The sequence below is a fragment of the Lithobates pipiens genome, unplaced genomic scaffold (genome assembly GCF_037356315.1).
Source record: "Lithobates pipiens isolate NorthernLeopardFrog02 unplaced genomic scaffold, aLitPip1_a1.2 Scaffold_13, whole genome shotgun sequence".
Taxonomy (NCBI): domain Eukaryota; kingdom Metazoa; phylum Chordata; class Amphibia; order Anura; family Ranidae; genus Lithobates; species Lithobates pipiens.
Genome location: NW_027507718.1, coordinates 16,221,775 through 16,233,972, shown reverse-complemented (window position 1 = coordinate 16,233,972; position 12,198 = coordinate 16,221,775). Strand labels below are relative to the sequence as shown.

The 12,198-nt window shown below is 40.5% G+C and overlaps 1 protein-coding gene across 4 annotated transcripts in view; it reads right to left on the bottom strand.

Annotated features, from left to right (window-relative positions):
- Window positions 1-12,198, bottom strand: part of LOC143973955 (transducin-like enhancer protein 1) — a 76,554-nt gene that overhangs the window by 60,854 nt on the left and 3,502 nt on the right. For all 4 annotated transcript variants that reach the window (XM_077474876.1, XM_077474877.1, XM_077474879.1 and 1 more), the window contains exons 2-4: window positions 11,573-11,673; window positions 6,734-6,797; window positions 6,579-6,623 (exon numbers count right to left, since the gene is read on the bottom strand). In XM_077474876.1, the coding sequence (XP_077331002.1) occupies window positions 6,579-6,623; window positions 6,734-6,797; window positions 11,573-11,673 (210 nt within the window). The remainder of the gene's footprint in view (window positions 1-6,578; window positions 6,624-6,733; window positions 6,798-11,572; window positions 11,674-12,198) is intronic.

Genomic DNA, 12,198 nt, shown 5'->3' with positions numbered 1-12,198 from the left:
TTTACAGAACAGCCAGCATGATGTAAACTAGTTCAGGGTCCAAAGTGAAGATTCTCAAAGCATTCGTAAATTTTTACACTTCATAACATGTACTTGTAAACTCCTTACTGTGACACCAGCTTAGCAATGATTGTTTTTAATAAAGGTTTGCCTTTAGTTAGTTTACTTTAAAACAGCCCAAGACAATAATTCTTCTATACCTGCATATACAGTCTTAGGCTCCATGCACACTGGAGCTCATAAAACTGCCTTTTTTTGGAGTTTGGGCTCCTATATGTCCATGCACACATGGACGTTGTTGGACATTTATCAGCAGTGGAGTTTATGGGTTATTTTATAAAATCACATTCAGGAGCAGTACTGGAAACGCCAGACACTGGTAAAAGGTGTTAAACGAGAGTTAAGACTGTAAATAGAGCGTTAAGCCTCATTCTGCATTTTTCTGCCTCTATTCAAAGAGAATGGTTCCCTATGGGAGCCCACTGATTTGAATAGAAGTCGGATCACCATGATCTGACTTGCGGTGCAACTTGTGTGCTGAGGATGAAGGGGAACCCCCAGCAAAATTTAAAGAAAATTGGAGTGCCCCCCCCCAGAAGATAGGAGAGGGGGCGCTTGCTCGTTCCCACCCCCTTTCCTGGCCATCCTGGCTGCATGCTCGGAGACCAAAAGGGTCTGTTATGATCCGGGGGGGGGCAGACAAACCAATTTATAAGTCGGATCATGATGATCAGACTTCTGGTTGCGACTTCTATTCAAATCAATGGGCTCACATAGGGAACCATTGATTTTGAATACAGGCAGAGAAACACTGCTAAAAGCTAGCACCGATGAACGTGCATTAACAGCAATGCAAAACGCTGATATCATCACCTTTTCAACCAGCGTTTTTCTGCCAGCAATCTGGCATCCAGAAACCGCTTTTTTGAGCTCCAGTGTGCGTGGAGCCATATAGAGCAACAACAGTACTGGAAGCAAAAACATTCACTGTAGCTTCTTTGAACACAGAGTATATATACCTCCTGAAACAAGAATCTATATCCCTGCACTTGTAGCAAGAACATTGTTTTCAGTGTTTCATTTCCTTTCAGACAAATGATCCAGCAAATAAAAGAAATGGCCCCTTTGCGCTAATGCAAAAATCCATAACAAGCAGTGCCCTTGCAAGCTGCCTAACAAGCAGTATTGGCAATTCACTTGCATTCTTTAATCTGTTTTCCGCAACTCCCAAAGGCATACCACCTAATGCATTTCTTCTATTTTGTGTCTCTATTTAATAGTAAACCTTTTCACCCATTTCACTTCTCATAATAAAAGGAAGTCTATCAAAAACCTCAAAACAGGTAGCCGCCTTGAAGGCCACGTATACATATCTCCCATGAGGTTCTCCAACCACACCTCAGTATATATACATGACTCATACAAAATCCCTTGCTACCCAATAGAGTAATGCTTGTTAAAATATTGGCAAATTAGTAGCAACAGTCCCAAAATCTTGCCGAAATGAGTATGTGAAGTCAGGTCCGGAAAGACTTTTCAAATTCCATGAACCAGCTCCAAAATGGGAGATCAAGCTACATGGTTGCTGGCTCCCAAACGTGGCTGCCAGTTATAAGATTGGGAGCTATGCACTAGCTGGCCAACTATCTTAATTCTTCAGAAGACCAGGACCATACTCATTCTCACCCTCTTGATAAGCATACAACACCAGGGATAGACAATCATGGTGGATAACAGGAGTAGCTTAACTAATCCAAGAGCACTGGAAATATAAAAACAAAAAAACACCCCGGCCCTTCACCACAATATAGTATCTTATAGGGTAAACAATTATAACAGCGGTCATCAATCCTGTCCTCAGGGCCCACTAACAGACCAGGTTTGCAAGATAACCGAAATACATCACAGGTGATATCATTTGCTGCTCAGTGATTACAGTGTTCTAGTTGACATCTCCCCAAGGTAATACATAAAACCTGGCCTGTTAGTGGGCCCCGAGGACAGGGTTGAGGACCATTGAATTATAAAGGTCAGTGTTCCTATTACTGACAGGTTTGAACGTTTGCAAGGGCTTGGATAAAAGTGAAGCATGCTGCTTGTAGCTGGAGAAATACTAATCTCAGCATGTTCAAACTTATTTGTAAAACTGCAGAAGTCTTCACTTCCACAAGTGTGACTTAAAGCACAGGATGTTTCATTTCTGACCTGTGAAATATGAATCAGTCCGGTACAAAAAGCAGCATTTGAGTTTTGCAGCTGGATACACTTCGGGGAGAGAGCAAAATCTGGTGCAGTTATGCATGGTAGCCAATCAGCTTCTAACTTCAGCTTGTTCAATTAAGCTTTGACGAGAAACACACACACACACACACACACACACACACACACACACACACACACACACACACACACACACACACACACACGGAAGCTGACTGGTTTCTGTGCAGAGCTGCACCACATTCACACTCTCTCCAGTCTTCTTAAACTAACCCCTTTGTGAGAAGGGATCTCCCATGTCAGATCCATACAAGAAAGTCAAGTGAACCTGTTAAGTGCCTATCACGTGAGGAACCATTTCCATTACACTCAACCGGTGAAGTGGTCATGCTCCCACTGGATAATCAACTGGAATAAGGAGCTGCTGGTATGCAAGGAAGGGAGGATTTCCCCACCTAGTCAATGTGAGATAGGGTCACAGTGCAATAGTTCAACGAGTGAACATCAAGTTCTGCTACAAATTGGGCAAACTGGCGATGGAGACGCATGATGTGTTGGTGCAAGTGTACAGCACGGAAGTCGTGAGCAGAAAAGGTTTACGTGACTGGTCCAAATGCTTTTGTGATGGGAGGGAAAACTACTGAGGGTGAGCCACGACTTAGAAAATACGACAAATGCTATCAGAAAACAGGCGACTAGGAATTGGGCATTAGCAAGAACATGGTGTGCACCATCGTCCATGAAGATTTGTGTAAGTGGAAGATCTGTTCCCGATTCGTGCCACACAAGTTAACAGATGAAGAGAAAGCAAAAAACGTATGGAAACTGCTGGACGACGTCATTACCATGTGTAGCCAAGATCCATCCTTTCTGTGAAAGTTCACAGGGGATGAGACCTGGTGCTACCAGTTCAATGCAGAATCCAAGCAACAATCGATGCTATAGCATTCACTGGTCTTCCCTGCAACCCAAAGAGTCATCTGCATGAAGAGCGCATGTTTTGCAGACATGGCAGCAATCCAAGAACGTGCGACAGAGGTTCTGAGATCGATTCCTAAAGAGGCCTTTGGTAACAGTTCCCAGACGCTTTATGAACATTGCCAAAAGGTGTGTTGCAAAGGATGGCAATTTTAAAGGCCAATAAAAAAAAATAAAAAATAAAAAAAAGATACATTTGTTTGCGGATACACCTCGTACAATTCAATACAGCAGGAATCAGAGGGCCCTGCTCAAAAAGAATCATTCATAAAACATATCACATGCAGTCACAACAATGCTACACCAAAATTCGATACAATAGCTGGCAATACCAAATTAACTAAGATAGTTAAGAAAATAGGATGAGGAAAGCTAATAAATGCAGGAATACGTTCCAAGTCTCAAATAGCTGTTATATACACAGTACAAGATTGTATACACCTGCAAACCAATAAAAAGCCTTGCATGTAATTTTGCACATCAAATACAAAGTTTCAAAATGAGAAGCAGCTTGAAGGAGAAAAAAAAAAAAAAAAAAATTGAAAAAAATAACCCACCACACAAAGCCAGCCCCCCCCCCACTTTACCTTGTACATACACTTCAAGCCATAAAAATCAGATGACAGTGCCGCAAAGGGTTTCACAAACTGTACGTGTGGAATCATACACATAGCAGACAGGCCAAGAGAACATTAACGCTGTCTCTGTGGAATTCCCCCACCCCCTCCTCCCATTTCTCAGTAACAAAGATGTTGTCAGAAATGACATTTTTCTGTCCCTAGATGATTCCTTGCTACCATTTGGTTATAAGCCATAAAGCAGGAATAATTTCAGCCTGTCAGGAGTCTAGCTAATGCCCAGTTCCCCCTAGAGAGAATTCCTGTCAAACGTAATGAGCGCTCCAAAGGCCCTCTCTACAACATAATGAGCACTTAGGCCATGCTGGTGATCAGTCAGCAAAATGCATCAATTTGAGCCTGCCTGCACCCTGGGGTCTGCACGTCACCAGTTTTTAATAAGAATTATGATTACTAGCTACCAAATGTCTCTTTAGAATAGTGAAAAAAAAATAAAAAAATTTATGAAAACATTCAGTTTTTGACAAAAGAGAAAAAAAAGCCTAATCTGCCGTTAGCAATGAGAATAAGAAAAAAAAAAAAAAAAAGAAGGGGGGAGGTGTACTAGAATCTGGAATTAACACACAAATGGTGGGTTTCACAGAGAGAATATGCAGGACATTGAAATGGATGTATGATGTATTCATACTAGCAATTCGTAAGTGGACACAGATGAAAAGCAAACTGCTCAAGACCACTGGTGATTTCTCCAATGACCCATGTGATCTCCTGCAATACACAAAGTGCCTTTCACAAAAACATCTCCAGCAGGCAAGCGAATGTTAATGCCCATTCTACTGCACACATAAAGCTAAGAATATCCCCATAGAAATTCAGCTTCTAACTCAATTGCTTGCTAAAGGTCTTTGAATATACTAGAGGCCTGAAGCCTGAACTAATCAATTTCTCTGCAGTGCCCTGGTCGGTCAGCCATGCTCTTTAATTTAATGAAACAAGAATTTTAGACGGAATAGCACATATACATCAAGCTCGAAGTGTATTGTTGCACTTTGAAATGTGTCCAACTGTGCAACTTCATCTAATGATAATCTTTTTTAAGAGGCAAATCGATTTCTTAAAGACTTATTGTGCCATCATCTCGATGAAAAAGTGAGCGTCAGCATATCTGCTGAATACTTACACCCTGCCATTAATGCTTTCTTTGGCAGACAATATGAGCTCAATTGAGGGTCCTCTGGGTTGAACAATCATTTAGCTGCTCTTCTCTTATGAGGCCCTTAGTGCCTTGTTCCAGTTCAATACTCTTTTTATTCACCATTATCATGGTCATAAGTGAGAATTTTATGGGAACACAAACCAAGGTTCACACCTCAAGTTAGAACAACCAATGACCTATATGTTCTTTTCAAGGGCTGAGATTTTACAAGGTGACAGTATGCTAAACTGGACACAGCAGAGTCAGCTGCTCAACACTAATCAGGTAACTTATGATGAATAAAAAAGGAGACCAACACAGGTATACGAAAACATGATGGTTTAACTTTAACGTACAACTACCAAAAATAATTAGCATAAAAAAAAAAATAAAAAAAAATAAAAAATAAAAAAAAATAAAAAGCAAGACTGGTATTACAGTGCAAATGTAGCGTTTTGCAGTTTGTTGCATTACTTTACAATACAAAAAGTTAAATCAGGGAACAAAAAAAAAAAAAAAAAAAAGTGTAAATGTGTGATAAGCACATACCCCTCTAGGCCTAAAAGATTGCCAATAAGGCCTCTTTCACACGGACATATTGCTCAGGTCCACCTGTCAGCTTTTTAGGTGGACCTGAACGGACGCTCCATAGATCTCTCTGGAGCAACAGATATCAGTGGTGACATGTCCGCTGACATCCAACCCACTCCAATCCGAAAGTGTGACAGAGCAAAACCTTATTTTTCCCCATCCATCATCGAATAAAAACAGACAGGCGGTCCGTAATCATCCGCCCCCCCCCCCCCCCATAGGCAAGAGAGGACTCTGACAGGTCCATCCCTGCACAAAGTGTAGAGATGGACTTGTCATCCACCTGCTCAGCGGAGATCAACTGAGCGATACCCCGAGTACTAAAAACAGACAGCCCCGTGTAAAAGGGGCCCAAGTGGTCGTTAAGCCACTATCGCATCTTGGAATCATCCCCTCCGTCAGATAAAGATTTATCCTATTTTTTTGCAAAGCAAAAGCAGATGATTTCTACCAGATTTTTCAGAGCATCTCCCAGCGACTACATGACTCCAAGCTCTCAGCTCTCCTCATCTAACAGCTCCAGGGGGTGGGGTTGAGATTCCCCTGCCAACGTCAGCCGGGGAGGAGAGCGCCTAGAGTCTTCATAGCATTCTTGCCGCTCGCCCTCAGCACTGGGGGTCACATTAGCTGAGTGAGGGAGAAGAGAAACATTGGATTTGCTATTCAGTTCCAATGTGCAAAGATGTATTTGCTTTGGAAGAATAAATCCCTTCTAACAATAGATGGCCTATGTGTGTGGAAAGAAATGACAACTTTAGGAGTTATTCAGGACACAGAGCATGAGCTTTCATGGATTGAGGGGCTGTATGAGGCAGCCCATTTGCAATAAAACCGATGAAATGTAAACAGAAATAGATGTGGTTTGCATAACAGGGAAACATTCATTTAAGGAGAAGCACTGGGGTGCCATTCACCTCACCGCAATGTGTACAGGTCCTTAAATATATTGGTTATGGAAACATCACAAAAAGTATATAAAAGATACTATTGTAGTTTATCAATACTGTTTAACTTACTTGTTTATGCATCTCAATATTTAGGCCATAAGACATCTCATAATACTGCAAGAGGAAAAAAAAAAAAAAAAGAAGGTAATTGAAAAAAAAAAGTACCTATCATGTAAAGGGGGGGGGGGGGGGGGTACATAAAGTAAAAGATAGATAATACATACCATAACATAGTGCCTTTGCATTTCTGTCTTATCACTTGCCAGTTTTTCACATTCCAACTTAAGGCTGAAATAAATTGAAAGAAAAGCAGTTTTATACACTTGTAGATAAGACCTGAGGTGCCCGAAAAAGGACTACATTTCTCCCAGATTTTCTCCTAAAGCATATATAAACATTTAGTATATGACAGCCTACCAATCCTTATATGTAGTAACGGGATTCTTTTTAGGCAATTTATTTTTATCTATGGCTGGATCCATGGTTGCCACCCAGGCTAAACATCAACCATGTCTGCCATTTTTCGTCTCCATAACATAGGTGATAATGGAAATAATAGGATAACATTGTTTGGGTGATAAGGAGACAGCATTAGGTTTCCAGATTAGCACACAAAAGTGATAAGGACACTAAATGTTTGGCAAGATCAACAGGTATTTTCTGTACTCGCTGGGGGGGGCAAAACAAAAAAAGCACAACCCCACACTAGACAACACTAATGCAGCCGTTATCTCAATATGCAATATTTATGTTCTTGGGTTTTGTTATGCTATAAAATGCTGATAAAACATGCTAGGAAAAAAAAAATAAAAAATGGAATAAGCTGTCTGTAAAGAGGAGCAGACAATTGCTCCTTTATAATTAAAATAGAGGTAAAGCCAAAACTTTTTTCTAGCTTTGGATAGGTTGAAACTCCTGTCAAGTTTTCATTGGGGAGTTTGTACGTCCTCTCTGGGGAGACATTTACCCTCTCTATTTGTACTGGTGACCATCTTCTGAGACCAAAGCACTGGGATGTCAAAGATTTTATAGTGGTCACCAAAACAAGAGGTGGTGAGAAAATATTCCAACAGGGACATGTTTCTGTGACAAAGGTCTAAGGCTCGGTTCACACCTACACATTTAATGCTTTGTGCAGAAACGCACTACAGTCCATTTAATGTAGTTTCATTTGGGACATGTTCACGTCTATGCTTTTTTTTCAGCCACTGTATTTTTGGAAAGGGTCAGGGCCAAAACAAAAAAAAAAAAAAAAAAAAAAAGTAAAAAATTGCAAAGCACTTAATGCATCAAAAATGCACTGCATAAATGGATCAAAAGAAAACTATATAGGTGTGAAGAAAGCCTTAGAGGGGAATTCTCACTTTGGACAAAATTTCCTCTCAATTCCTGCGACAACCCCATGGGAAAAATCAAATAAAAAAGCATGCATTTTTTTTTGGAGTCTACAGAACATTCCACAATCAGCAGATCGCAAGTGCAATGTCAGGGTCCTCCAGACAGCTGTCAACTCGTACCTCCTGTATAGGAAGACTGTTCCTGGAGAGCAGGAAGGTCAATGAACTATGAAAGTGCTCACAAGTGCACTCGCAGTTCATACAAACTACAAAGCTATCTGCCACAATGGAAGATGGCAGTTGTAGTTCATTCACAAAACTCTGAACTAAAAAAAATAAATAAATGTATGGGTGGAGCCCATCATGGCTGTGTTGGGGGGGGGGGACCCCCAAAGATAGTGCAGGGAGAGGTTGCTGAACAGGTTAGGCCCCTTTCACACTGGTGGAATCTGCCAGCAGATCCATCTGTTCAGCAGGGGATCTCACCACTGAGCAAACAGATAACAGGTCTGTCTGCTCCGCTGATGCAGAGTGAACACAGACACAGCCTGCTGTCCTCTATATTGGATGGAAACAGACAGCCAACTGTCATCCCATTCACCAGACAGATGGGGAACGGATCCCCATCCATTTGATTTTAGTAGATAGGATGTTGGCAGGTGTCTTGTCTTGTCTTGTTGACATCCGCAGCTCTATAGACAGCAATGGATGGCCTGATCAGTTTTTTTAGGCGGACCCAACCGGTCCATCAGTGTGAAAGGGGCCTTTACACCCCAAGCATGGGTGTAACAATGTTTAGAAAGGTGAACTTATCCTTTAGGGAAAAAAAAAAAAAAAAAAAAAAAAAACTATAAAATACACGGTTTACACAAATTCTTGCTTTTCAAAACATAAAAAAGGGAAAATGGCCGTTTAATGTTTTGTATACACCGTACTCTCAATGTGTGTTAATGTACCAAGCAATGTTCCAATGTGTCTGTAGTTATGTACATGGAGGCAGCTTTTTTGATCCTTGTATCTCAGTGTCGACTCTCATCAGTAATGTGTTTGGTAGCCAGAGATCCTGTGTTCTAGGCTTCTGAGGCTTAACAGGATGCGGTGTTCTTAGATGCAAAAGTTCTCATTCAGAATAATGTAATCTAATGACACCTTTGATTCATTTTAGGTGAGAATGTTAATCATTCCACTGTAAAAATATGCAAGTACTCAGTCATTTATGGCTTTCTTGAAATAGTAAGATCTCATACTGTATAACCAACAGAAATCTACACTTTAAAAAGAAGAGGCAATAAATAGGGCAAAAAAAAAAGTGTCCAATTGCGTCAAATTTTAACAATACCACATATTGGTCAAGAGCATGACAAGAGCATGGACAAATCCACACCTACTTTTAGGTAGTCCGTTATCCTGGTCCTGTTAATTCCCACTCAAGAGACATGCAGTTTGGAAGCCACTATATAGCAACTACAAGTCACGCTAACCAAAAATTGATCTGTACCCTACAAACATTAAAATGAAGGCAGTGACAATCTCTGCAAAAATATTCAGGTCATATGGCAGGGAGGCATTTAAACTCTCCTGCCAACTCTAGGGGCCCAGTCACACATTAAAGCAGATCTTTACAGCATCTTAGCATCACAAACCAATGCCATTATTTGTTTGTAATATGCAAAGCAAACGCCCCCATTCATCCATGTCTCTATGCTTTATTTGTTGAGAAATCACTTTAAACCCCCCCCCCCCGCCCCCGCCCAGCATTTCTGGCTGTGTAAGGGAAGATGATTCATGTAGTATTTCTAGGAATCCATCTGCCCTTAGCTCAAGCATGCAGGAATGTGCACTTACCTGAGAACACTCCCCCCCCCCCCCCCCCCAACCTCTCCTGAAAGCTACAGAGATGCATGACATAATTTGCATAGGAAGTAACTGAAGAAATGTAAAAAAAAAAAAAAAAAAAAAAAAAAAAAAATGTAGCTAGGATACACTTCAACCATTTACTGATGGGAGCAGCATAAGGATTAATAGTCAATGTTGATTGGGAGAGTGACGTTCTATTTTAAGGCGTGCTGCAATGCACTGTACATCACATTTATTTTAGTTTAGTTTTTTTACTTTAGTGGACAAACATGGGCCGTTTATAACTGTCAGATTTAGTAGTGATTGGTCTTGGGGGATAACCAGAGATGAAACATCCCATATAAGTTTTACCTGTTTATATGCAGTCTATTCTCTATATCCCTTCAAAGTCCAGAATTTATACAGCTTGCCTGAACAGTCAGGACAAAAAGGGGGCAGAGAGCTGACGTTACACTATGCAGAGTTCAGCGAGGAGAGCCGATTGGAGTGAAGGGACACACCCCCTTCACACAGCATACAGGAAGAGAACCAAGGCCAGAGAACCAAGAGTTCCCTCCCGTGTCACCTTTTTTTCTCTTGGTGTCAGAAAAACTTGGCAGAAGTGACTAATGGAGATAGCAGAGGAATGATGCAGCAGAAAGAAAGCAACACTATAAAAGAATATTCTTTGTTCATATTTCATGTCTGTCTGAGGTTTAAAACCACTAACTCCATGAGCAACACTGTTAAAGTGTTTCTTCTCCCCCCCCCCGGAGCAAATAAAACACCTACTTTTTTGCCAGCACACAGCAACGTAGCGCATTGATGTGAACTGAAGAATTAGGACACAAAAACAAGATTGCCAATGCTTTGGGAAACAGACCAATGAAGCCCAAATGGGGCTGGTGTGAACGAGCCCCAAATGACTTGTCATGTATGTGTAAAGAATGAAATGGAGGCGAGATGGGTTACCTGCCTAAATGGGAGTATGTATTATCTGCAGTTTACTGAACCTCCTCCAGCTTCAATCTTTTTACACTGCCTGTGTATCAGGATGTTTAACAAACAGTAACTAATTTACTATTTAAACAAAGCCTTATTACTGCAAAGCAGGTTCCTGAAGGCAAACAGCTTCGACTCATCTGGTGTTTTCAACTCAAGATTTTGTTACAAAATGAAGAGCAAATATTGACAGTTCTCAGGCAGGTTTGGGAATAAATACACAGAAAGAAAAAAAAAAAAAAAAAGGGGGAGTTGGTTTGAATAGGACAAACCATTCTGAAAAGAACACAGTGAGGAGGGGGGGGGGGGTGCAACACCACCTGCTGGCAATAAATATGACGGATGGGAAAAAACACCACCACTAAAAACGCATAATGCATTTAACTCAACTCATTTATAGTACACTGAAAAAGTACTTATTTGAAAAACTGAATTTTTTACCCACAGCAACCCAACTCCTTGTTACATAGGATAACTCCTGATTGGATGCTTTCATAAAACAGCTCCTACGGATATAGTTTGCTCCTAGCTATCAACCTGTCCAGAGTAGAGCATTGAATAAATACTCTAATGATCTATTAACAGACATGAAGCTCAGCATACCAGCTCTAAGTACATGTACACAATCACAAGGAAGACTGTTTGAAGCAAACCATACCAATATTTGCACTTTAGCACAATAAAGTCCAAAGCTTCTGTCACAGCATACCAAAAAACCTTTAGAAGTTCACTTTTCTTTTAGCCAAAAAGTAATACATTTTACCAGTCGTTGCAATATACTGCTTGAGGTCTTGATGGGCTCCTACCTCACCTTGATTATATCACACAAAATATATATATATATATCTCAAATTGATTTAAACATTTTTTTTCTGTAAACTTGCTCACCTGTGATACTGAGCTTGAAGAAACTGGAATTCCTCCTTAATTCGGTCTAAGGACTCAGGGATGGTAAATTTAAATTGCTGGCCTGCGGCCTGGTGTGGCGTCTAGAGGACCAAAAGATAGGAATGAAATAAAAAAAAAAAAAAAAAAAAAAAAACCCACCACACACAAACTTTAATACAACTTCCACTTGAATGATACTTGAGGCAGAGCAGACATAATACCCTGCAGTCTTATTCCCACAACAGTTTCATAGAAGCCACCAAGAAATGTTTCCATTTGACTTGCCAAGCAAAGCACAATGCAGATTAACTCATCCAACTCCAGAATGAATACATCCAGAAGAGACACAGCCAGTATTGTTCTGTGTTTGACTGGAGGAGGAATAGGTGTAACGCATTGTAAGAAGAAAAAAAAAAAAAAAAAAAACTAAATCAGCCAATAATTTTTTTATACAGTACATAGCAACCAAAACATCAGTACAGACAGCAGGCCTCACCTGCACGGATAAATATAGCTACACACACACCTAATGACTCTCAATAAACCAGCAATTATATTAATCTTGTGTGACAAGTCTGACTTCTAGAAGTGTTAACTGGGCCAAGGGTAAATAAGACTTTATGACA